Here is a 27,592-nt window from a genome sequence, read left to right on the forward strand (position 1 = left end):
CAATAAACTAGGCTAACGATCCTTAAAATGCAGGTTGCATTAGATTATTGCGCATGCTCACCAAGAATGGTGCACAGGTGAAGGCAAAGATGACGGCAGCGCTAAGGTAGGCCTGCACCTTCAGGGACTGCATCTCGTCATTTCGGATGCCCTGCACACGCTCCTGGAAGGACATCTCCCAGGCATACAATTTGAGAACCTTGATTCCACCCAGGATTTCGTTCATTAGTTTAATACGCCTGTCCTTGTGTTTCATCAGTTGAACCTGCAAAGCGGACAAAGGTTCGCCATTAGTACGTGGAAATAACCGGCCAGGTGAGACATCAAAACGGTGTTGTACTATTTTCATACCACGAAGAAAGTGTTCCAGGGTAATTCAAGCTCTTTCGCTATAGTGCAGTGGACCGGTTGTGCACAAGTGCACTAGATCACTTTAAAGACAAAACACGTTACAGACGACGATACTCAAGAATGAATTATTTTGCTCTGTTAAATCACTCCAAGTGCTTTGATGACAGTTCAAAGGAAAATCGTAAAAACGAAAGCCGGTGCTCATTGAAATTCCCGATTGCGATGTGTTTGCTCGAGTATGCAACGTTAATACAAAAAAGTCACAATCCAAGCGATTACATGTTATATGCCGGCAAGAGCAGCTATGTAGTAAATAATAATGAATGCAAAAGTTTTAATACGACATCCCGGAATGATGCATCAATTGTGAGCGCCTACCAACCTGATACTTCCTGATGTAAGCGGTCACCACGCCGTTCACCGGCAGCAAAATGATCATGACGCCAAGACCACCCAAGGTGGCAATGCCGAGCTGTCCCCAGAGAAGCCAGATGGCGAGACCAATCTGCAGTGGCGTTATCCAAATGAGGTTGTACACCTGTATGTAGTCCATCACGCGTTGCGTGTCCACAGACATGAGGTTCACGATCTCTCCCGTTGTGTACTGGCCCCTCGCGACGCTGGAGAGGGCCAAGGCCTGTGTGGGGAGAACGGCACACGTCACTAGCTGTCCCGATGCTGCTAGTGCAAAAGTTGCGCTTCTACAATTCCTGTCCAAGTTTGTTTGTTTTAGAAGAGTAAATATCCATCTCCGCCCACTGGGGTAGACCAGCGAAGCAGTACTATGGTGCGAATTATGTATTTCTAACTATGACAATAAAATGTGATGGTGTAATTGGTTATTTGAACTATTAAAGAATGAGAAATATATGTGATCCGGTGGTTTTCATTTAGTGACCACAGGGACCAGGGCCTTATGGTCACTACGGTACACCGCCATAGGGTGTACGGCAAAGGTTGGCACGTTCTTCATAAACACGTCACCAACGCCGCGCGCGTTCGGTGCAAACGCGGGCAAAAGGCCGCCGCCATCGTCAACAGTTTGTGTGGCCGCACTACAGTGTACTAGAAGGGGGCAGTGGGCTTACTCAGCCGCTCTTCTGACGCAGTCAGCATCGCATCCAAGAGGTGGCGCCACTGGCAACTTCAATGGAAGCTTTGGTTGCAGCTCCATGGCTTGCAGAAGCTTTCATTTTTCTTGCATTTCGGTCGGTTTTAGTTCGAAGCAGTTCACAATCTTATTTGTTTTTAATTTTGGCATACTTGAGAGTCTCTACATATCTTTAGCAAGAACTATATTTGTTTAGGCCACATGATATTTGCCATAATAGTACCTTGTGGAAAAAGGAGACGGCAACTCTTGGGCAATTTGCTGCCTATCCTAACTCTTAGACCTTTTGTGCAAAGAGGTCGTCGCTGACGGATTTTGCTTATGCGGAAGGGGCCTTCGAATTTTCCGAATTATCGGGCAATCGTAAAAAATTTTGAAAATTCTGAATTAAAGTGACGGCGACCAAATATTGTCACGTAGTAGTGACGCTGAAGAAAACAGTCGTAAAACAGTGTACGACGAAACGGGTTGTTTATTGGGCGAACCTGTGCCCACAAAAGCAAGGTACACTCAAAGCACAACGATAGCGGCGAACACAGTCGGCGATCGTCGAAAATCTGATCAGCGGCGAAACGCGTCGGCTTTTATACCTGAGTCATCGAAGGTTCTAGATTAATCCCTGATGCCCGCGTGTCTTCCAGAAAGTTCTAGACAATTCGCGTCAGTCATGCAATCAGATAACAGAAGCGTCGGTGAAAACAGGCAATGGAAAGAAGCATCGATAATGTTCTAGAAACTTCCGATACAGGCGCGTCCTGCGCCGAGCGATAACGTTTAACATTTGTTAGCCGGTGGAAAGCGGCCACCGGTGAAAGATAAACATGTATACGTGTCAATACCCTCCCCTTAAAAAGCATCGTCCCGATGCTACAAACAAATGTGAAAGCGTATATAAACAAAACCACGCGTAATAAAGAAAAAAAAGTAACAAAGTACCTAAGTTCGTCAGCGGGCGTAGAAAGGTTTAAGACGCACCACATGGATGACTTCAGGTCGTGCCCGGCGACGCTGTGATTGCGAAATGCCGTCTGGCACGACCTCATAGTCCAGTGCGCCAATACGTCGGATAATCTTGTAGGGTCCGAAATAGCGACGCAACAGTTTCTCGCTAAGTCCTCGTCGGCGAATCGGAGTCCAGACCCAAACACGGTCGCCGGGCTGGTACTCGACGTAGCGTCGTCGTAGATTGTAGTGTCGGCTGTCGGTCCTCTGCTGGTTCTTGATGCGCAGGCGGGCGAGCTGTCGACCTTCTTCGGCACGCTGCAAATAAGTGGCAACGTCGATATTTTCTTCGTCAGCGACGTCTGGTAGCATAGCGTCAAGCGTCGTTGCCGGGTTCCTTCCGTAGACCAGGTTGAACGGCGTCATGTGCGTCGTTTCTTGCACGGCCGTGTTGTATGCGAAGGTCACGTACGGAAGGATGGCATCCCACGTCTTGTGTTCGACGTCGACGTACATTGCCAGCATGTCGGCGATGGTCTTATTTAGGCGCTCGGTAAGGCCATTCGTCTGCGGGTGGTAGGCGGTGGTGCGGCGATGGCTTGTCTGGCTGTACCGCAGAATGGCTTGAGTTAGTTCTGCCGTAAAGGCCGTGCCTCTGTCGGTGATGAGGACTTCTGGGGCACCGTGACGCAGGAGGATGTTCTCAACGAAGAATCGGGCTACCTCGGCGGCACTGCCTTTGGGCAAGGCTTTTGTTTCAGCGTAGCGGGTGAGGTAGTCCGTAGCGACGACGATCCATTTATTCCCGGACGTCGACGTCGGAAAAGGCCCCAGTAAGTCCATCCCGATCTGCTGGAACGGTCGGCGAGGTGGCTCGATTGGCTGTAGAAGTCCGGCTGGCCTTGTCGGCGGTGTTTTGCGTCGCTGACAGTCTCGGCATGTCCTTACGTAATGGGCGACGTCGGCAGAGAGGTGAGGCCAGTAGTATTTTTCTTGTATCCTCGCGAGAGTGCGTGAAAAACCGAGATGTCCAGCCGTTGGGTCGTCATGGAGAGCTTGCAGAACCTCTGGACGCAATGCTGAGGGTACCACGAGGAGGTAGTTGGCTCGGAGAGGCGAGAAGTTCTTTAGGAGAATGTCGTTTTGCAAGAAAAACGACGCCAATCCTCGCCTGAACACCTTCGGCACAATGACGGTCTTGCCTTCCAGGTAGTCTACAAGGCTCCTTAGTTCCGGGTCGGCTCGTTGTTGTTCGGCGAATTCGTCGGCACTGATGGGTCCCAAGAAAGTGTCGTCATCCTGGTCGTCTTGTGGCGGCGGTTCGACGGGGGCGCGAGACAAACAATCGGCGTCAGAGTGCTTTCGCCCGGACTTATAAACGACGGTGATGTCGAATGCTTGAAGTCTCAGGCTCCAGCGTGCGAGGCGACCTGAAGGATCCTTCAAGTTAGCTAGCCAACACAAGGCGTGGTGGTCGCTCACAACTTTAAAGGGCCTGCCATTGAGGTAGGGGCGAAACTTTGATGTAGCCCAGATGATGGCGAGGCACTCCTTTTCTGTTGTGGAATAATTTGCTTCCGCCTTCGATAGCGACCGGCTAGCGTAACTTACAACCCTTTCTAGTCCGTCAGTCCTCTGCACAAGCACGGCGCCGAGTCCTACGCTGCTTGCGTCGGTGTGGACTTCCGTATCGGCGTTTTCGTCGAAATGCGCAAGTATTGGCGGCGATTGCAGGCGTCGCTTCAGTTCTTCGAATGCTTCGACTTGCGGCGTCTCCCACTTGAACTCGACGTCGGCCTTCGTGAGATACGTCAGTGGCTCAGCGATCCGTGAGAAATTCTTGACGAAGCGCCTGTAATAGGCGCACAGTCCAAGAAACCTACGCACTGCCTTCTTGTCAGCGGGCGGAGGAAAGTTGGAGATGGCCGCAGTTTTCTGAGGGTCGGGGCGCACTCCAGACTTGTTGATGACGTGGCCCAAAAACAAGAGCTCCTCATATGCGAAGCGGCACTTTTCGGGCTTTAACGTGAGTCCGGAGGTTTTGATTGCTTGAAGAACTGTTTCAAGGCGCCGCAGGTGTTCTTCGAAGCTTGAGGCAAACACAACGACGTCGTCCAAATAGACGAGGCAAGTCTGCCACTTCAAGCCTGCCAGTACTGTATCCATGACGCGTTGGAAAGTCGCAGGTGCCGAGCAAAGACCAAACGGCATGACCTTGAACTCGAACAGTCCGTCTGGTGTTATAAAGGCAGTCTTCTCCCGGTCCCTCTCGTCGACTTCGATTTGCCAGTAGCCGGTTTTGAGGTCCATCGACGAAAAATACTTTGCGTTGTAGAGTCGATCCAAGGCGTCGTCAATCCGTGGGAGGGGGTATACGTCCTTCTTCGTGATCTTGTTGAGCCGACGATAATCGACGCAGAAACGTAGGGTTCCATCCTTCTTCACTAACACCACGGGGGACGCCCACGGACTCTTGGACGGCTGGATGATGTCGTCGCGTAGCATTTCGTCGACTTGGTGCCTTATGGCTTCACGTTCGCGCGCCGAAACACGGTACGGGCTCTGACGGAGTGGGCGGACATTTTCGTCGGTGATGATGCGGTGCTTGGCGACAGGGGTTTGTCGAACTTTTGACGACGACGAGAAGCAGTCCTTGTATTGCAGGAGCAGAGCTTTTAGTTGTTCTTTCTTATGCCTGGGAAGGTTCTGATTGACGTCGAAAGTTGGCTCAGGTATTATAGTCGTCGTTGCAGGTGCACTGGAATCCGTGAAGGCGAAAGCACTGCTGGCTTGTACTATTTCGTCGATGTAGGCGACCGTGGTGCCTTTGTTAATGTGCTTATATTCGGGGCTGAAGTTCGTGAGCATCACCCTTGCTTTCCCTGCATGTAGCTCAGCTATGCCTCTAGCGACGCAAATTTCACGGTCGAGCAGTAAGTGATGATCGCCCTCGATGACGCCTTCCATGTCTGCAGGCACTTCGGTACCGACGGAAATCATTACGCTGGAGCGCGGCGGAACGGTGACTTGTTCTTCAAGCACATTCAAGGCATGGTAACTGATGATTGTATCCGGCGGTATCGCTTTGTGTGTTGAAAGCGTTATCGACTTGGACCTTAAGTCGATGACTGCCCCATGTTGGTTTAGAAAGTCCATGCCTAGGATGACGTCCCTGGAGCAGTGCGGCAGGATTACGAAGCTCGCCGGGTAAGTGCGGTTGTTTACCGTGACTCGCGCTGTGCAGATTCCAGCCGGCGTTATTAGGTGACCTCCCGCTGTCCGTATATCGGGTCCTTGCCAGGCCGTCTTCACCTTCTTTAACTTGGCGGCGAACGCGCCACTGAAAACTGAATAGTCGGCGCCAGTGTCGACGAGAGCGGTGACGTTATGACCATCGATGAGCACCTCTAGATCGGTAGACCGGCGTCTGGCGTTGCGGTTGATTCGTGGCGTCGGATCACGGCTGCGTCGGCTTGCTCTGCTGCTGCTACGTCGCGTCGGAAGGTCTTCGTTCGGCGGCGATGTGTTGTCAAGGCTGTTGCTAGGCGGCGTACTGATATCTCGTCGTGATGATTCGCGAATCGTCGTCGTCGTCGGCGGCGGAGGATCTTCGGCATTGCGTCGTACAGCAACCGCACCTCCATCGGTTGCTGCTTTTAGTTTCCCGGGTATGGGCTGGGAGATCGGCCCCGGGTTGGGCCGGCATACAGGCGGCGATGCGGCGAGATGTAGCGGCCTGGTGACGGCGAGCGTGAGGGTCGTCGTGGTTGCCACTGGGCTCCGGCAAGGTAGTCGGCGATGTCACGTGGTCGCTCGCCAAGCTGTGGACGTGGCGCGTTGACGGCGAACCCTCGTAGGCCCATCTCGCGGTATGGGCATCGGCGGTAGACATGGCCGGCTTCCCCGCAGTGATAGCAGAGCGGGCGGTGGTCGGGGGCGCGCCAAATGTCCGTCTTCCGCTGGTAGCTGCGCTGGGCGACGGGCGGGCGTGCTGGCGGCGGCGGCGGTGGACGATGGAACTGCGGCGTTATGGGGCCCTGGTGCGAGCGTGAAGGAGGGCCTTGACGACGGGCAACGGCGGCGTAAGTCAGCGCTTCCGGCTGGGGTTGCGGCGATTGCGGCTGCACATCAGGAACTCCAAGTGAGCGCTGAACTTCTTTGACGACGTCGGCGATAGATGCCACTTGAGGCTGCGACCTGGGAAAGAGCTTCTGCAGCTCCTCGCGAACGACTGCTCTGATGGTGTCGCGCAGGTCGTCGGCGCCTAGCGCTTGAGCATCGGCGTAATTGGTCAGGGCACGGCGGTTGTATTGCTTGGCGCGCATTTCAAGCGTCTTCTCGATCGTTGTGGCCTCGGAAAGAAATTCGGCGACAGTCTTGGGCGGGTTGCGCATCAATCCGGTGAATAGTTGCTCTTTGACACCCCGCATCAAGAACCGAACTTTCTTTTCCTCGGACATATCGGGGTCGGCGTGGCGGAAGAGGCGAGTCATCTCCTCCGTGAAGATTGCGATGTTCTCGTTGGGCAATTGCACTCTGGTTTCTAATAAAACTTCGGCCCTTTCTTTTCGCACGACATTCGTGAAGGTCCTCACGAAGTTCTCGCGAAATAGGTCCCAAGTCACCAGGGTGGTCTCTGTTCTCAAACCATGTCCGAGCAGCGTCATCCAACGAAAAATAGACATGGCGCAGCTTGTCATCGTCGCTCCATTTGTTGAATGTCGCGGTCCTCTCGTACGTCTCCAGCCATGTTTCAGGGTCTTCAGCTGATGATCCACGGAAGGTCGGTGGCTCCCGAGGTTGCTGCAGCAGGATGGGGGACGCTGGGGCTGCCATTGTGGTCGTTGACTTGGCCTTGATCGCTGTGGTCTTCTCGGGAAGAAGTCCGTACTCCGGCGGAAGTCCTTGCTGCCTACGGCTAGCTCGCTGGTCCTTGGCGACGTTGGTCTCGTCCTCCGGTTTCGGGCTTGGGTCGCGGCTTTGCGGGGGCGTCCGCTGCATGGACACAAAAGCACCTCCACCAGATGTCACGTAGTAGTGACGCTGAAGAAAACAGTCGTAAAACAGTGTACGACGAAACGGGTTGTTTATTGGGCGAACCTGTGCCCACAAAAGCAAGGTACACTCAAAGCACAACGATAGCGGCGAACACAGTCGGCGATCGTCGAAAATCTGATCAGCGGCGAAACGCGTCGGCTTTTATACCTGAGTCATCGAAGGTTCTAGATTAATCCCTGATGCCCGCGTGTCTTCCAGAAAGTTCTAGACAATTCGCGTCAGTCATGCAATCAGATAACAGAAGCGTCGGTGAAAACAGGCAATGGAAAGAAGCATCGATAATGTTCTAGAAACTTCCGATACAGGCGCGTCCTGCGCCGAGCGATAACGTTTAACATTTGTTAGCCGGTGGAAAGCGGCCACCGGTGAAAGATAAACATGTATACGTGTCAATATACAATTTCCTGCCGTGTCGACCTAATGTAAAATTTTGTCAGACAGAAAACAGTGCGCGCATACTTCCCAGCTGGGCGCAAAAAATATTTAAAAAATCAGGCATGCTAAACAGGTTTGTGCCTTTGCTTAGCCAAAATGAATTTGTATATACGGCTTAAATATATCATTGTTCCACTTTAGTTGTCCCATGCTTCACAGTAGCCTTCTGCGTTTATTATTAACCATCATTACGCCGGCACACATTTGTTAAATCAAATCAGGTTTATTTTTCCCATAAAGAAATGGAGGGGGCCTGAACAAAAAGTGAAAACTAGTTCACTTGACAAAGGCTCAGGCCTATGCTTATGTACAAGGGTAAGCAAAATGAAGATATCAGGGCTGACACAAAGCTTTTATTTTCAAGAAGTACAGCAAGCAATAGTTTCATACACTTCAACTCATGTGCAACGGCTCAACTTCAGCTGCTTGGCCCTCTGCCACTTTCCTGCCTGGTCACAGTTATTCCTTTCACATAAAAATGCAGACGTGTGACAATGTAAAAAATGTCACAGTTTCGCCCTAAGGGCGAAGCAATGAATGCGATAGCAACACAGCAATGTCATACGATGTAAGGTGAGCGGCTTTGGTAGCAATATGAATTGTAGTAAACATGAGCTGATTAAGTAAGCAGGTGTGCTGCGGCGTAAGTAGACCGACATGAAGAGAGACTCGATGACCACGAGAAGGCGCGTGTGAAACGGTGGTGTTGATGAGAAGCGCTTCCCGTGGGCAGCGCGCGTGCGAAGGGACACACCTGTAGCGCTGCACTGCCGATCCGGGCAGCATTACATGTGTAGCGTGCGTTGGAAAATGTGGCCCGACTATTACTAACTGAATGAACAAGCGTGGTGTGAGCGCGCACAAACAAACATGAATAGATCACACTGAATGACTGCAGACAACGACTGTCAAAACGCTGGCAGCAAGCAGCGGGCGAAGGTACGTGCGGTCTATCGCTTCAACGGAAACTGAGCGTGCATAAAGGTCAGAGCCATGTGGAGATAAGAGACGGTGCGGCGAGCGACGAGCGCGGTTGCTGGCAGAGGAAAAGTGCGCCCCCCCCCCCCCCCCCCCGCTCCCTCCGGCGCTGGCTGCCCGCTTCCTTGCTTGCGCGTGGGAGAGATAAGAGACCGTGTGGTCGAGCGACGAGCGCGGTTGTTGGCACAGTAGAAGTGCCCCCCCCCCCTCTCCCCCCCCCCCCCCGCTCCCTCCGGCGCTCGCTTCCCGCTTCGTTGCTTGCGCGTGGGAGATTGAGTGCGTTCGCTCTCCGTGATAGCGCGTGTCCCCGCACGCTTCCGCTCGGGCATACGGCGCGCGCTGAAGATTTTATCTATACGGAACCTCACGGCGACGGCGACGGCAGAAATCCGGTTGAAGTGTCCATATAATTGCTATCGCAATAAAACTAATTATTTTAGCTGTGAGGCTAAGAGCGTGCACATTGTAGCTAACTTCGAGGGAAAGCTTACTCTTAACTGCCAGCATATACATAACGCTGTAAGAGTGTAGCTCACTCTGACAGAAGCATTTTGTGAAAAGATCCTGTAGCTTTTTCACCAAGCCGTACAGCTGACTGGAGGGATAAAGGAGGCCTCCTTAGTCACAGAAGTTTGTTAGCCGGGCAAGTTGAAAACTTTCGCCTGGTGGCGTCATAGTGAGCAGCTTTATTCTTTATGCATTCTTGGCATTTTGTGCTGGAATTGACAATACACTTCCGCGCAACATAGCCCACAATGTGGTAAGTGAGCCTCGAGTCGCTTCTGGCCACGTGCTGGTTATGGTCGTTTGAAACCCGCAGGCCCGTGCAATGCTGGGGTACCACGTTTTGTGTGGCCTCTGTGGCCGTAGCACTAGCATCAGTTTGACTGCACTCATTTCTGTCACCTGATGCTTCGAGGGAGTCAACTTCCAGTAAGGAGGCCAGTGTACCTTTCTCGCAGTTTCCTTCGCTAACTGATCTAACTAGACCATAAAAAGAAAGAGACAGTGATGACAGATTCACAATGATCAGGAACTGCGTTGGAGTCAGGCACGGATCCAGGGGGCATGTCCGGATGTCTGAATCGCCCCCCCCCCCCCTCGCTGACAGGGGGATGGCCCTGTCGCAAAAAATACGGCCACCAGCATTCTTCAAAATTATTTTTCGCGAGTACCAGTGGCAACAGCCATGTAGAAGTAAAGCTAGCTCGCTCACAAGCTTAGTTGTGTTCCGTAGGGATGTGGTGTCGCGAAGTTGCCGTAGTTATTCTCATGCACACCTTGGACCTCCTGGCGCCGGCCGTGCCTTACTCGTCCCGTCGGTGGCGTCGAATGAACGAGGGGACGTCCCTTTTGCCAAGCATGCCGATGTCCGCGCGAGCGCCTTCGCGCCTGATCAACTTAGTTACCCATTGGGGTGTCAACGGTGGCCTCATTGGCTGTCATCGGTTCCGCGACCAACCTGCTTAATGAAAGAGATCTCACTGAAGTGTTCATATATAAATAATAACTAACAGATAAACTAAGAACTACGCATAGGTGACCTTTTTTTAAACTGTAGCACCAATTGTGATCACAGTTACACGTTGACAATATCCAGTACGAGCACAGTACCGTTCGTATGCTACAAGTTTTTCATTGTAACTTCGCAGTTGCATTGTCGTACATTAAGCATAGGAGGCTCAAAGCCGCCGGATACGTTTATCTGAGTGGCCGTGCTCGCGGAGCGGGGCGAAGCCTCGAGCAGCGGCTGCGAAATGAGGGAGCGTGAAGTCAGCGGCCAACGCCAGCGCGCGGGCATAGAGAAAGGAATTGCGCGGGCATAGGATGGCGTCGCGTGGTTAGAGAAACGGGAGCAGATGCGCGCCTTGTGTAAAAGGCTGACGTCGCGTGGGAAACAAAACGTCAAGACGCTAGCTGGCCAGCGCTCACGGCTACTACGCCACATCATTCTTCTTGTAGGTGGCGTCGTGAGTCTTCATACGTGGTGATTCGCATATCGTAAACAACCAGCGTAGTGGTTGCCGCGTTGGAGCGGAGCTTTACTCCAAAGCAAACGAAGGTGTCTCAGCCGAACACAAAGAATCTTGAGGAAATCAAGGTGTCTCAACCGAACTCCAAAGATGGACCCGTGCTTACACGTTTACAACGAACCTGCGACAGATCATCCCAAATTTTATTTTAGGAAACAATACAGGCTAGATATACCGGGTGTTCAAAATTAAGCTTTATGGTTTTCTTAAAATGAGGCACTGAGAGGCACGTGAAAGCCACCTGCGCAAATAAGTTATGTGGCCAGGGGGACACAAAGTGAGATGATAATTCTCGCTAGTCAGCAGCCGAATTGACTAAAATTGAATAATTAACTTTTTATTGACTGCAGTAAGTGTGTATGTTTGTATTCAAAAGTTAGAGGCAGTCGTGTTTCTACACATTTTCACTTCGAAGAATCCTATACTCGCCGACAACTTTCTGTGGCAATGAAGGGAAAGCTACGGAGGCAAAGCGCTCACAAGTGAGGGTGCTTCTGAAAAAAGTCCCGCGTTTTAATCCTCGTTGGTTTACGTTGGCGAAGAGTAAACATAAGCAGCTTATTAGCAACAGTTAAATAAGACAGAACACACCACTGAGTGTAAAAGTTTACTCATTTTGCGGCTTTTCCCTTCCGCGTCTGGGCAAACGCGAAATCGTCGCACGTGGAAGTTGCGTCGATTCAGCGTCTGTTCCGAGCAACCAAAAGCACTGTCAAACGCTGCCGGACTACTTGGCGCGGTAACGCATGTGCAGCATTCACGCGCCCGTAGCTTTCCCTTCATTGCCGCAGAAAGTTGTCCGCGAGTATAGCGTGCCTATGCTCCGAGATATCCAACTACAAATTTTAATTGTCGTTTGCGTGATTACGCATGCAAGAGAGTGAGGATCGGCGCAAAGCTCCTCCCTGGTGTGCCGCGGCTGTTGGGTACGGCGCTTAGTCTGACAACGCGGCGGAGGCATTGGAAAAGATAACTGTCCCCCTTCCCCTCACGGCTGGCGAAATAACAAAAATCGAAGAACCCGTAACCGCTGTCGTAACACGCGACCGCGCAGCCTGTAAAGATGGCGGCAGCTGCCATGCCGAGATAATGGCGCGCGCAGAGAATCCGGAGGGCAGTGCGCGTGCGTAATGGTGACTACACGACCGGGCATGGTCCTTGCCTTGGCTACGCAAATAAAGTTACTGCTGATTTCCAAGTATTGTAAGTTTTATTGAAATAAAAGCAACAACTGTACCATCACAGCAGAAACCTTTTTAGCTATGCTAACGAATATTTCATACTGCCGCTTTAAATTTGGTGTCATGCACAAATTTTATGACAACAATTCACCCATCAAGATGTCAATGCCCTAAAAATGTTCAAAATGCCTCCCTTCCACAGCAATGCAAAGCATAAACCGCTCTCGCGTCGACTCGATAACTCTGCGAAGTACGACAATTGAAATTTGGAGTCGGATATCTCGGAGCACGAACACGCTAGAATAATTCTTCCGACTGATGCTGTGTAGACACACGACTGCCTCTAAGTTTTCAATACAAACATAACCACTTACTGCAGCCGACAAAAATTATTGTTCAATTTTAGTTAATTGGGCTGCTCACAGCGATAATTATCATCTCACTTTGTGCCCCCCTGGCCACATAACTTATTTGCACAGGTGGTCTTCGCGTGCCTCCCAGTGCCTAATTTTAAGAAAAACATCAAGCTTAGTTTTGAACACCCTGTATTATCAGGCACAGCCGCCAAGCACATGGCTGTATTGGGTAATGTCATTTCCCTATAAGCTCGGAGAAACCGATACCTGGCTTCGCTATAGGGCTTCTTCATCTTTCGAGGGTTTTACGTGCCAAAACCAGTTCTGATTATGAGGCACGCCGTAGTGGAAGGCTCCGGATTAATTTTGACCACCTGGGGTTCTATAACGTGCACTACAACGTAAGCACACGGGCGTTATTGCATTTCGCCTCCATCGAAATGCGGCCGCAGCGGCCGTGATTCGATCCCGCGATCTCGTGCTCAGCAGCGCAACGCCTGAGCTGACTGAGCCACCACGGCGGGCTACAGGTGTTGCTCTAGCCGTATAAAACGCGGGTTTATCGTGAGCAGAAACGGTGAAATTCAGTAAATGATAAAGGCTACTATCATCATCATCGACAAAAGCTGACCCCCCCCCCCCCCTCAGAAAAAACCTGGATCCGCCCCTGGTTGGAGTTGAGCACAAACCGACGCCAGCGCCGCCGCTCGGGCTATCGGAGAAGCTCATATTGGCGACATTCGTGGAGCCGCCGCATCGCATAGCCTCCGCCGGAGAGTAAGACCACTGCCTCCTTCTAGTACACTGTAACCGCACACAACCGCTGTCAAAACGCTGGCTACGTGACGAACGGCTAAACGCCGTTGTCGACACTGTTAGGTGAGAGGCGGGCGAGACGCGAGAGCCCAGAGAGTCGGCGGCAGAGGCCGCAGGGCTGCGCGCATGCGCCGCAGAGGGAGAACGGGCACGCACACGCATAGTCTAGGGTCGATGCCCTCCTCGCCCACCACTCCCCTTCCAGTGCGAAATCGCATTTGCTCTCCGCCGTGCGTTCGCTCCCCGTGCAAGAGCGCGTCCCTTGCCCTCGCGCGCCTTCACTGGCACACACAGCATACGGCCAATGAGTTTTTTTTTCTATTGACGGACGCGACGATCGAAAGGTGAGCCCTTAACAGCTTCACTGTAATAAAGCTATTGCAGCTTTAATGCTATTCTAGCTTACATAGAATAGCAATTTTAGTTTAATATAAATGCAAGGTAATGTCATTCAGAAGTGAAAATTCCAACTCATCTTTTTCACTTAAGTACGGAACTAGTACCTCGTACCCAATACGTCTTGACTAGTATCTCAAGCTTGACTATACAAATATCGAGGCGTTGATCTCCAACCTTTCCTGAGCCTCTCATGTCAACCATATGCGCCAGTGCTTGAATATCACTAGGTTATATTCGTCGAAACTGCCCATCTAGCATCCGCAAATTAGCATTCCTACCATTGGTCCGTCCGCAGCTCGAGTTGCGTCCTCGATACTCACTCTCCATCATGGCCTGACTGTTGGCAACCATCCAATATCGAGCTGGTCGATTCATTTCTCGCAACCACAATCGCCAGTGCAATGCATCAAACTTGACCTTTGTACACTAAGCGTACTTTGCTCCATAAATACTGTTGCAGTATTGCTTGGGATAGTTGGGATATGGTTAATCTTCTTGCAATGGCCAGAAAAATACGAGACAGAAAATTGTGGTAGCCAGTTCGCAAAGCGAACTTGACTTCTTCCTAAAATGACATGTTTAAGAATTGATATGTAGGGGCACTTGTATACGTAGCAAGTCACGTGTTAATGATTATCCGAAAGAGAAACGTGACGCTTTTCAGTCAATTTTTGCCATACGTGTGTGCCATTTCCGGAATAAACTTAGCTGGAAGTTGGTGCTTGTGGTCTACATATCATGTGTCTTCGTGTCCTCGTCTTTTTCGCGCCATTGCATCAAGATTATCCATTAATACGTTCGTTCAAACGAAGGAAACGTGCATGTTGTACGTCACGACGACTGAATAATGAATTAAGTTGTGCTCGCATTTATGGAAACACGGATGCATTTCATTACTTGGTATTGCCTCGAGTCATTCACTTGTGGAATTTGTTTTCTGACAACAGTGCCGCGCAAGCGGACCAACGTATTTAGGGAAGTCCTGACCCGACATTTTTGTCTTAAAATTATGTTATTCTGTATGCCATGGCTCTATGAATGTTACCGTGGGACGTCATGCTTATATTTTCCTTCCCCTCATGGTTTTTTTAACTATACTTTATTCCTGATGTTTCATTATGTGCATGCCAAATTCTACAAAGTTTTGCACGTTACCCCCAACTGTAATTTGGTTAAAGACTATCCTTAGTACTTTTTGTAACTTTTGTAATAGTGTTTTTTAATAACTTTTTTTGTTATGGTGTCTCGTACTTCTATATTTACTTACTTAGTCTGTCTTTCAGTTCAGTTTTTTTTCTCTCTCTCTCTTTGATGCCCCCCTTACTCAATGTTCCGCATGGGGCTTGTCAGGCATTTCAAAATAATAATAATAATAATAATAATAATAATAATAATAATAATAATAATAATAATAATAATAATAATAACAGGCTGAGTTATACGATATATTCTGAAACATTCCACTTCTAAAATACACTTCCTTGGTGCACGTTTAATATATTTCTTACTAATGACAAAAAGACGTATGATGTGCCTTTGTAAAAAGAGCAATACATCCAAATGTTACCTCCGCGACATTCCTTGTTCGACCACTGTAGATCGCTTCAAGATTCCATTTTGCTTTGAGCTTGTGCTCTGATAACGAATGGTTGCGTTCTCTAGGTCACTTCATTTCGGTATCAACACCCGAAATAGTTCTTCGAAAAAACTTTCATTGCGCCCCTGAACGCTGCAGGTTACCTTTAATAAACACTAATTCGCGCTTATCTTGCTGAATCACTCGGAAAGAGGCTAGAAAATGAATGCGTAAAGTCACATTTTAAGCCAAGGGACGGATTAAATTATAGGGTTTTCCGTGCTAAAACCGCGATTTGATAATGTCGCACGTCGTAGTGGGGAACTCCGGAAAATTTTGGACCACCTGGGGTTCTTTAACGTACACTTAAATCTAAGTACACGGGCATTTTCGCATTTCACCCCGAATCCCGCCGTGGCCGGGATTCGATCCCGCGACCTCGTGCTTAGCAGCCCTACACCAGCTATTGTTTGGCTAGAGATTGGCTGTCGCAAGGTATTGGCCACGTATTTTGGCTAGGTTAAGCACTACCAAGTCATTCCCCGCATTTTCCAGAATTTATTGATTATTGATCGATTAGCTATTGATTGGCTATCGCAAGGTATTGGCCACTTATTTGGGCTCTACGTTGGGGCTATATATTTTGGCTCTATACGACTTTATACGTTTGCGTATGTGATATTTTGGCAGATCTCTAATGTATTCTGTACATTACAGGCCATAAACCCTATAGGCCACACAACCTCCTTGTGTGGCCTGTGGTTTATATATGCATCGACGACGAATAAATAAAGAAATTAGTCAGTGCGTCTCGTATCTTCCTTTTCTGGTAGGTGCTTGCGCTGTAAGCTTAAGTTCAGTATCACAAGATGAAGCGAGGCGCAGCTGTGTGCAGTGACGTCATAGCTAGGCGAGTTTTTGCGAACGCCACGCTGGGAAAGGAAAAGCTTAAACAGCTCCGCTGTTAAAAATCATTTCCATTATTTCTCACGCTAAAGTGTCCGTATACAAAGCAATTATGTCTAACAACGACGGACAATTGCTGGAATTGCAGTGTACAGCTAGATGCGACCCGCAATATGCGTTTATGTAGCGATTCCTTATAGTTCTGTATTTCAAAATCGCCCTGTCTGACCTATTACGATGCCACTTGAACACAGCACATTTTTTTATGAGATGCTTAATGGTGCAGTCCTTATTCGATGGGGCCAGTAGCTTGTCCAGCTTCATGTTAACCGCAGCACAGACACAGCCCAGTTTATTTGGTGCATTGAAGGCCACTCGTACACCGAAACGGGAGCCTGCATTTTTAGACCGTGTGAAACTTTGTCAAGCTATGGGATACGGCTATATTTTTGGGTACACTTTGGCGAATGCGCAATTAGTACTACTTGCTGTTAAATATACCTGTACTTCTTTTGCTAGAATATATCTGCAGTTGCGAGAAATTGCTTGTTGTGTCTATTCGTCCTTGTTTGCCGCGCTACCCTTATTTTACCATGAACCCGTACCAGCTCGCACAAAAGTCAAGCTTGACTGTCTGTGGCCGCATTCAACTCCAACGGGCCACAGCGAACGGGAGCAGACGCGATGCGCAACAGCCGGTAGAGCAAGCTTGTAGGGCTTTCACTAGCGTACGGGGAACGCACCTTCTTGTAGATGGCGTTGATCATGGCCGAGCGCATGCGCATAGAGATGACGTAGATGCGGTAGTCGTACTGGCCGTTCAGTATGGACTCCAACATGGCCGAGAAGAACATGGTGAAGGCGAACAGCAGGCCACGCCAAAGAGGGTCGTCCGAGCTCACGAACGCGATCAGCATGCTGCAAGGTACAACATTGCAGACTCATAACAACGAGTGCGCATTGCAGCATGTGCCTCACAGGCGATGCAGACTTCGCAAGCTGCTTTCGTGGCAGACAATTCCTCACGAATTTCTAATCTCGATAAGGTAGGTTTAATTATACTAGTATGTTTAATGAACATTTACGAGGCTATCTAGAACATGCACTTCACATAAAAACCAGAAATTATCCCTCTGACAAAGTCAAGAGGCCTCTTTGCGATGATCAGTTTGCTACCCCACCAAGTAGGCAACTATCAACGCTTTTTCACCGTGCTTTCCTTTTTTTTTTGCGCCTCCCGTAGATCATAATTCACTCAAATATTGAATACACTCAGGAGAACAGTTTCGGGCTAACAACCATCTGTAAGTGAAAATAAACGGTTCTCGGGCGTGCACTCACTCCAGGATGAGCGGGCTGACAAATGTAAGAACACTGGAGACAAGCTTGACGAGAGCAACCAGGGTGAGTTCGACCCAGAAGGTGCGGAACAGCGGGGTCATTATGCCGATCATGGACACAATAGGACGGCGGCCGTCGGCGTCTGGCTTCTTGCTCGGGACCGCCCTGCGCATAAACGAAGGCTTTGTAGTGCTCGTTGGAAGGTGTGGTCATACGAGCACTTCCTAGGCCTCGCAAGGATTTATCGGTAATGCTGCAATGCGTAAAACCGTTATCTTGGAGACAACGCTGCGAAAGTGTTTGAAACTTATTGAGAGAAAGTGGAACAAGCACCACTCAATTGACATCCTTATTAACGGCAAGAAAACAAACACCAAACAACACAACACGCAGAAGCGTGTTTTTGCGTGGTTGAAACTATATAGTACACCGAACCAACTTGCCCAGCCCTTTTGATCTTACGCAACGTTTGCAACTTTACCTGCTTATTAGACAATCGCAAGAGCGCATCGAAAGCTCTCATGGATTTCTGCGACTGTAACTATCTATATCGACACTACAACTCATCCCCCCCCCCCCCAACAGAAGGTGTTTTCTGCAATTTATTGAAGGGTAATAAATCCGGATATTTAGCTTCAGTAGTCTCAGTCACAGAGAGAGAGGAGAGGCAGGGAGGTTAGCCAGAGGCGAGTTTCCGGTTTGCTACATTGCACCAGGGTGAGGGATAATGGTCTGGGAAAGAGAACAAAGGGACAGTGTCGTACACGCAGCTCGGGAGCAGAGTAGGCACAGTCATGTCCAAGTATCTTAGGACAGCGGGATCAATATGATGCAACAAGACTTTAGAAAAGTTGGGTAGGTTTTTTTTTTTTTTTTTTTTTTTTTTAGATAGCTACTCTTGCTAGGGATCATCGCACAAAAAGCACCACCTGCTTTGGCCTGCTGCAGAGAATTTTTCCCGAGAATTACGCAGCTTTTAATTATGGCCTCCCTGGCGTAAACATTGCTGATGCGGCGCACTGAATAATCCTCTTGCTTTGAGTGGCGAAATATTGTCACCCAAGCACTAAGATTGCACGCCAGTTGGTACATGACTGAAGGGGTAAATCAGTGACAAACAACAGACATCAAGAAAACAAGGACAGAGGTAAATTTCGGAGGCTTTTTTTATATTTTCCGCAAGGAAATTTGCGCGTCGCCCTTGAGCATCAGTCACAAAAATTACGCTTCCTGGGTAGTAGCATACGCGCTTTCTTGTATTGGGCTTATTGGGTCGATTTTGCCATGGTTTTCGCGCATATGCAGGAAGACTGCCGGGGGTTATATATTTGTAATCTTCCATAATCAAAATTATATTGTTACATTCAGCCTCGTCCTGTTATCTTGCTTTTGTGCGTTGTGTTTTTCCCTATTTCTTACCTTCAATTATGTCACGCAAGGTTAGATAAAAAAGATTTAGATATTTAAGTTGCATACATATATTGCTTACTCAAATTCATGCATAAGTTTTCAATTGACCGAGAATACACAATTTACGTACCCCCTCTTCTGCTTCTCTTTCTCGAAGTGGTAAGAGAAATCCTCCGCAATCTTGGCCGTCTGATTGGATTGATCCAGGAACCACATGTTGTACATTTGCAGGGGTCTTATGAATCCCAAGATGGCCATGCTGTTGAAGAAAACACCGTCGCAGCGTACATTTCCTGGAACTATCTTAGCACGAACTATGTATCTTAATAGCCGGAACATGACGTATCAAAAAGGTAAAAACAATGAGTTCGGTGAAACGAGCCGCTACGCCTCTTCAAAGACGATACTCCAAACCCCGCCTACGTCACCGTGTGATTTACCTGCATTTTTGTTACCGCCATTAAGTAACGCTCAAATCTGAAGCTTTCCTGTTTATCGTTGTGAAATATAGGCGAACACGGGCCCTACTGGTAGATTTGTCACTCAGGGACACTCAGCCGATAAAGAGCCGAGACACTGCGTACAAGAAAAGCAGAGAGGTCAGCCAGTTATGCTGCACTGGGAAAAAGATAGGACACAGCACACTGAACTAAAGGTGGCGAAAAATGGGACGTGTCTACAGATTCTTAACAATGATGTCGAGATACAATAATTCTTTTCGTGGGCTAGGTATTTATAATTACATACAAAGTATGTTCAACGGAAGATCATGTCACAAGCCACCTGCCATCTAGACAGTTTATTAGCTTGACCTCCATTATTCAAAACAAGAAAACGTGTTTAGAAGTGGCTAAATAATATAATGTTCGTATCCAATAAAACACAGAACTTAAAAAATTATATCATTTTTATATTCATATCCAATTGTATCAAAATCAAGTGGTGTCAAATGAAATGATTTGTTTGTATTAACACTGTCGCGTTGGGGATAACAAAGAATCAAACACTGCTAAAAGCCTGAGTTAGGTCATCATCCTATTTAGGTCCAGTGCAGGACGAATGCCTCTCCCAGTGACCAACAATAGTCTTGCTCAAGCTGATTCAAGCCTACGAATTTCGGTATTAAGGCCTTATGTCTCATCGTTCAGTCGACCTTGAAAGTCCTTGAGCAAAAACGCGTCGACAACACGAAAGACACAAAAATCGCCGACGGCGCGAAGAATAAAACATGAAGAAATGCTGGGATTGACATCAGCTTTCTCAGTGACTTACTACACCAACCTGACATCGTGTCTTACTTATATGCAAAGGCTCACGCAACAATTTTGATGCTGCGTGGGTCACCGGCGTCATCATCTATGAGTAAGCGAATTAAGAGGATGAGTAAGGGGGATGACTAAGTGAATTAGACTAAGCGAATTGAGGGGGTTAGTCTTGAATGCATGGGCACTTAAGCTTTCGCCTTCAAGTCGTCTTAGGGATAACATAGTTCGTTTCGTCTACTCTGATTATTCACGTCATACCAGCATCACAGCATTGATGAAACGTTCTGGCTATCCGCCGCAAAATTGCACGTTTATCACTTTCTCATAAATTGTATCGTCACTCAACTCTTCATAACGACCTTTTTTGCCATCTGCTATTTTTGATAGACGCGGCCATCCTTTCAAAGTCAAGCGCGTGTCATGTCGAACTACGCACTATAACGAACTGGAACGCTTGGCATCCACGTGTTGCTACTACCACAGATCACGATAAATTTTTTTTAATCTACTCAGTAGTAAAGCGTAATCCTTGTGTCAACTGTTATCTAGATGTGCATTGGGTTTTTGTTTTATTCCTTATATGATGATTCTCGTTGTTTATTTAATACATGTGTTCGTAGGTTGTATAGCTGTTATTAATTTGCATAGTGTTATGACTGAATAACGAAATTCTAACTTGTTAGTATAGTGTCACATGTGCTCCTTTTCTCGTGTTTGTGCCCCTCCCCCCTTGGTTGCGAGGCCCTTTAGGGGTATTTTGTATAAAATATCAATAAATACAAGAGCCCCTGTGAATGTTTTTCACTCGACCTGGCATCCTCGAAAGCGATTTTCACTTGGCACCCACTCTAACAGACCACCGGTTATCTGAACTGCGGGTCTGCTCAGTTCCATGTTCTTTTCTCTTAGTGTTAACTACAATACCGGCTACCTCCGTCGCTGTCTTTCTGTCTCTTAATGCAACGCCTAACATTTTTAGTTCAATCGGTCGTTTCCCGTTAACTTTTTCAAGCTTCGTTCATTCTTATCCTCCAAGTTTCTGTCCCCTATCTTAGTACACTCTTCAAGGATGGCGGCAGGCTGCCGGTGGTGACTTGGCCATATGCTTGTGTACGCTTCAACCCATTCAGATAGGTTAGTTTGGTATTTAACTCTTTTAGCGGGCGAACTTGTGCAGCCTTTTGCCTACGCTCTATACTTCAATGTAATCTCGTGTATGCAAGCGCATCTTACCGAAGCACCTTTAAAAACTTAGAAGGCGCTCCGTGGAATGCTGACAGCAGCTACCTGCTCTACCAAGGAACAGTGAAAATTTGGCAACATCTCAAAACACATAGATAGCGCTATGTTCTCACTGGTATCTACGCTGCGTATCTGCAAAGTTTAGTCTCCTTTATTCTGAGAGGATCTCCTGACTACTGACACAGCTTGCAAGACGCACTAGTGCGTGCGCGGTGCCGCACAGTCGCGAACGCATCAGTGCGTGGGGCTGTGAAAATAGAGTCGTCAATTGCGCAAGCATTTCTGCCTAAATGTTACAATAGCCTTAGTAAGTGTTATTCCGCTTAGATAATTACAGTAAGGCCTCGTTAGCTCCTACTCTGATATCTCGAAAAATCGGTCAACACCAATTTGTTTCCTGGTTCGGTGGGAACTCCGTGCATTTTCCTCTTATTTTGAAATGGAGACTGCGATAATGTAATTACGCCAAGGTTTCCGCACTTTTGTGCCCAGCAGCGATATCGCCAAAAAGTGGCTACACCGCGAGTTTGTAGCGCATTCGGCTTCATTCTACGCCACTCTTTTCCACAGGCCGACTGCGATCTCATCGATACTCCGGTCGCAGAGTCACTGACGCCTGTTGAAGCGCGATAAGCGCAACGTGACCTCGGCGACATGCATGCTCACGTATGCGCGGAGTTTCGTCAGTTCGCGTATTCGCCGTGCTCTGTATTTGTGTGTTTATGAATCCGCGCGATACGCGATGTCGCGTGATCTGCCTGCTACGCCAGCTACGCCGAATGTTTGGTATGCGTCATTTCTTGGGCCGCGATTTTGTAGCGATGGCTTGCCGACGACCCTGAATTTAAGGCAAACGAAGCGGAACGCCTGCGACAGCGTCGTCTTGCCACAAGCTTCCCTTACCCCCCTCACCCTCTACAGAGGAAGGGCTCTGAATTTTTTTCTTTTTGGGTGAGTGGGGATACGAGCCCTTTCGCGTGACTAGGCTTAGGGCACGTCGGTGCCTACGTGTAAAAGCGTTTGTTTGGCTCTGAGAGAATCGCTGTAGTCCGTAGACGCTCGACGTCACACAGCGATCTACCGAAAATACCACTCTTGGCATATTGAGCTCTTGCGAGAAATTTAGCGGCCACTGGCACCTCGTTCAAAAGGTATGCGCAGCCAGGGGCTTATATTTTCGTGAATTTGCTTATCTCGAAAAGCCGTATTATATTTACAACTCCGAGTAAACGGGACTTTACTGTTTTTGTGAATAACGTTCTCTAATTGAATAGGAATCGACAATTTTTTGTATTAGTAGATGCACAGTCAAAATGTCTTAGTCGGACGTCGCAAATATTCAGCTATTGTATTTGCGGTTTCGTTATTGTGTGGTCATTTGTACAGCCTTATACAAACCATATGGCGTCAAGTAAGCTGACCAATATTTCTCGAAACATTTTCGTACACCATGTTCGACATTCAGCATCGTTGCGATTACATTGCATGGAACACTCGCATAGGACCACTGTCTCACCCGTTAAACCACCAGAAGAGGAGCTTGGACAAGAACGACGCACTGCTTTCGGGACATATTTTCTGAAAAGGAGGAAAAACAGTTATCCTCCTGCAGGGTAGAGGATCGTGGTGGCACCAGACACTCACCAGCGCCCTCTTGCTACTGATTGGCTGAGGAGTGTCTGCAAAGCAGCTGAGCAAGAATTGTCCCACGAGGACAGGACAGTAGACCACGATGGTGATAAAACGAAACTCCATCTGGTCATCCGATATGCTTCCCACATCCTGCATGCATCGAGCAAGTTAAATCAGTGACTCTGTTGGGCTAAGTATTCTTGCGCATAAGCATTACGAAAGCTAAATTCTTAAGCTGATTATACTTTGTTCATCAACAGTGCTGGCGGCAATGTCGCAGCTATGATCGAGCACATGTAACGTTGTGACCATACGCCGTAATATTCTTTAGATACAGCCAAAATACCCCCCCCCCCAAAAAAAAAAATTGCGTGCTTATCCTACGTATAAGCACAATGTGATATCTTACGACGTCAGCTATGGGAAAACACTTCTCTAATTTCATTCATTTGCTAGTTTATTTCTGTGCCTACACTCGAAATTCTTCTTCGCACTAGACACGCTTTTTCAAAATAAGTAACGGCAAGCTCTCACCTCACTGAACACTTGCAAGATGACAGACCGGTACCGCACAATGGAAGCCAGAGACATCAGCAACCAAAATATGAACAGTGGGCCGGATGTACAGACTCCTCGTCTACGAGCGGTTGTTATCAGCACAAGGGTCAGAACCTAGAAAGGAAGTGCTCGCATTGGGAATTGAAAGGATTCTTACTGCGTTGCTCTTGTGCTAAGAATGATCTCATAACTTGCAGTGCCACCAGTTGAACCAAATGTAAGGGTCGCTGCACCACAATTGTCTCCAACTTTAGTACAATTCTTACTCCCCGAAAAAATACCTCTATAACCTAATGACTTTAAAACGTTCTCACAATACAGTGCAATCAACACACAGAGGAGTTACACCCATTTGCTTGGTATAGAGTAATGGACAAAAGAAAATTGACCAGATAGTACGGTGAAATCTCATGTGAATAGGAGCCCGCATTACAGCAAAAAGGGCATCCTACGTCACTGAACAAAAATTAGCAAGAAAACAACTTACGAAGGTCACCATACGTATGACAGGTGCATAATATTCGACTGGAAACACGATCTGTCCTTCTGCGTAGCGAGTCAGTGCTTGAGAAATCTCCACCACAGACACGACAATCAAGACCAGCGAGAGCAGCTGCAATGGCAAGAAACACTTGTTCGAAACATGCTTTTTTGTTTAATAAAGTATCCGCATGCATATTTAGTAACACCTATCAGCCTCACAGGATTAGAAATTGCACTGCTAGCAGCGGGGCTGCAAAACGGCGGCAACGGTGCGGCCGCCTGTGTTCTGCGCACTGACCACTTTGGCGATGTTGAGGAAGGTCCATGGCAGCGGCGGGTTGCGACTGCGCTTGAAGGCGACGACGTCGAAGCCCGACGTCAGCCAAAGGAACAGGCACGGCGCCCACACGAGAACGGTCTCCTGGAAGCAGGGCGTCAAGTCTGGCCTCTCGGCGTCCCACGTCAGCGAGTTGTCCTGCGCGAAGAGGGATGTCTGCAGCTACAACTCCGTATGCACGTTTTAAGAAAACACAAAAGACTGATATTGATATAGGGCAACCTGTTGGAGTAATTCAGAGGGGTATAATGGCATTTTTTATTCGACATTTCAGAAATTTATGTTACTTAACGTGGATGCATACGAGTCGCTTCTCGAATTTATCTTATATACATGTACTGTTTTTTTGCAGATCTAGCATGCGGGTACGTTTAACGTATGTGTGCGCGTCTTATATGGAGAATACGTAGCCTCAATAACTGTCTTAGTAAGGTTGGCTCATTCGCGTTTCATGCGTTTCATGCGCCGGCATGCGTGTCACTTTCATCGTCTCATCTTGCCTGCACTAAGTTTCTCACGAGAACGCCAGGGTTGTTTGCATTCTGCAACTTCCGATGTCATTCTATGTTTCAAGAATTAATCACCACAGATCCAACGCGCTCGTTTCAGCGAACGTTCCTTGAAACATTTGTATAATATTAAATGCAATCGAATTATGCGGATTCAGCACACATGCCGCAATACATGTGAAGCGGAACGTTTGCGAAGCAGTTATTTAAACGCGATACAACTTGAATTGATGCGTACATTTAATCGTCTTGATTTTAGTTCAATGCATCGCGTAATATCGTACTTCTGCAACAGGCGGGTGCGAACTTTAATGTCATGTACTGTTTATTGCAATAGCAGTTATATGGACACTCCAAGCGCATTTTTGACGTTGCCGTCGTAGTGATGTTCCGTATAAAATCCAACGGCGATAAAATCGTCGCCGCGCGACGTGCGTTGTGTGTGCGAGTGAAAGCGTGCGAGGGTGAGCCGGCAACCGCAGCTTAATCTCGCGAGCGAGGAAGGCGGCCGGAAGCGCACGCTCTTTGTTCACGCGCGAGGAAGGAGGCGACGGGAGGGGTGGGGGGTGCTTACGCGGCTGCTGCTCACGGAGCTACCTTGAAAGCAATGTGCGGCGCGGGAGCCTCATCTACAAAGCGATCCGCGCTGGGCCAAAGTGCATTCGCCGAGTGCCGGTAGCTTCGTATGCGCGGCGCTTTCGACTTTAGTTCGCGTTGAAGCGAGAGCCAGCGCGAAGGTCAATTTGCTCGCTGCAGCTGGTGCGCTTTATCACTCCAGCGTTCTGACGAGCTCCCGCGGTCATCGAGCGAGATGTGTTCATGTTTACCTGTGCGCGCGTGACACCGTGCTTGTTTACTTAGTAAGCGAATATTTACAACTTCATTTCGTATAGCTGTCTACTAATTTGCTATCGCAATCGATGCTTCGCCTTTCTGGCGAAACTGCGACTTTTTTATGGACTGCACCGCTCACAAGTTATGGCGAAATGCAAACGGCAGTTTATGCGCATGCACAGTGCGAGATGTCAGCGCAGAAATGTCAAGAATACAAAGGCGATGTTTGTCGAGGGAAAACGAAGATATGTGCACGCAGAAAGAAGTGTAATACTTATGTAAACACATAAGGCATGTACGTCGCCCTGTGTCAGTGTCACAAACCCAGTGGTCCAAGAACGGCGGTGTGCCTTGGTATAATATACGAAAGTTAAAGAAGCAGTTCATGCGCTTTTCCATTAGGCCTTATTTGCGCTTTAGAGGTGCCTATGAACTCTCATAATGTAGCTTTTCATGTGGTTATTTATTGCTTGAAAACGCACACATAATTGCGCTCACTGGCACAGCGTTCTACAATTCGCGATTTTCACACTCGGCAACCAACCCGAATTTCTCGAGAATTTATTAATTCGTACTTTGTCTCCGATGTATGAACGTTGCGTCAAGCTTCACGAAAAATTAATTCTTATCGGGAAAATGTTAAGGAAGCTGACAGGTAAGGCTACGTACGATTGGGAAAAAGATGCCTACAGAAAATTTAATGGTACCTGTGCCGCCCCCTTGCAGGTGCGCAAGACTTTATAGCGTAGGGTCGAGCAAGTTTATTCCGTGAAATTTCTGAAGCATGCCAAATTGGCTACAGCAAAGTCGCTGAAAATGGAAGAGTTGCCTGGCAGTCTCTGGTGTACGAAGTTTAATGACAGTATGCTTTTTCGCGCGAACTAGAGAACGAAGACGTGAAAACTTTCAACTGAATATGATTAGCGAAAAGGGTGAAGTTTTTGCATAGACGATGTGTGACATGCATCTGGTGGTAAAAAACGATCAGAGAATGAATCTCAACAAACAAGTTAAATAGGGAAACGGCGACACGCACCGAAGGACTAATCTGTGCGCAAAAAAGAGCTGGATTATTATCTATGGCAAGGTGCGCGGTTGAATGACTAGCATTTCGAGGCTCCTTCGGTTTACGAAGCAGTTAACTAAATGTTAAACAAGTTAAATTGGTGCTTCATTTTAATCCAATGCATCGTGTAATCTCATGTTTCTGCAACGCGCAGTGCTAATTAAAGTAGAGAATGTGTGAGATGCCCCCCCCCCCCCTTAAACACAGTGTATGGATATACACTATGTGTGGGAATCACGAAGACTGTTACGACAAAAATAATTACCAAGGAATGTTCCAGGGATTAACGGAACAGGCGTGAAGGCATACACCAAAGTGTCGCAAGTGCCGCTATTGGCCAAGTAGTTGAATGAACACCCAGTCGAGGTCGTGTTACAACATGCCTCCTGCACATTCGCCTACACTCTGAACCGGACCGCGAAACGTGCTTGCCTTTCACATGAATATCGCGCTGATAACATTCACAGCTCCTGCAGACTCATACATGGTCCGGGTTGCAATGAAAGGCAAGCATTCAGGTGAGCAACGCGAAACCGAAGGCTAAACCAGATAACGGTTCCCGCATGGCAAAGCAGATTAGATAGGAAAGCACTTCAGGTGCTTCAGTGTAGAAAAATTGGCGGCCGTCCATCTCCCCGCTGCGGCGGTGATGCATCCGCACAACAGGCCGTTTCCTTTCTGTTGGAGGAGGGTGTTTCAAAACTTGCCGTAGAAGGCTGCCACGGAAGAGCAAGTTTTAGCTCGGGAGCTCCTACCTTAATGCATGCAGGGGA

The 27,592-nt window shown here is 48.2% G+C and overlaps 1 protein-coding gene across 1 annotated transcript in view; it reads right to left on the bottom strand.

Moving 5' to 3' along the window:
* LOC119465096 (ATP-binding cassette sub-family C member 3-like) overlaps positions 1 to 27,592 on the bottom strand; it is a 157,044-nt gene that overhangs the window by 85,049 nt on the left and 44,403 nt on the right. The window contains exons 2-11 of the mRNA XM_037725899.2: positions 24,372 to 24,548; positions 24,078 to 24,203; positions 23,567 to 23,704; positions 23,045 to 23,182; positions 22,917 to 22,978; positions 19,024 to 19,152; positions 17,484 to 17,648; positions 16,886 to 17,060; positions 734 to 988; positions 62 to 265 (exon numbers count right to left, since the gene is read on the bottom strand). Of these exons, the coding sequence (XP_037581827.1) occupies positions 62 to 265; positions 734 to 988; positions 16,886 to 17,060; positions 17,484 to 17,648; positions 19,024 to 19,152; positions 22,917 to 22,978; positions 23,045 to 23,182; positions 23,567 to 23,704; positions 24,078 to 24,203; positions 24,372 to 24,548 (1,569 nt within the window). The remainder of the gene's footprint in view (positions 1 to 61; positions 266 to 733; positions 989 to 16,885; positions 17,061 to 17,483; positions 17,649 to 19,023; positions 19,153 to 22,916; positions 22,979 to 23,044; positions 23,183 to 23,566; positions 23,705 to 24,077; positions 24,204 to 24,371; positions 24,549 to 27,592) is intronic.

This window comes from Dermacentor silvarum, chromosome 9, assembly GCF_013339745.2.
Source record: "Dermacentor silvarum isolate Dsil-2018 chromosome 9, BIME_Dsil_1.4, whole genome shotgun sequence".
NCBI lineage: Eukaryota > Metazoa > Arthropoda > Arachnida > Ixodida > Ixodidae > Dermacentor > Dermacentor silvarum.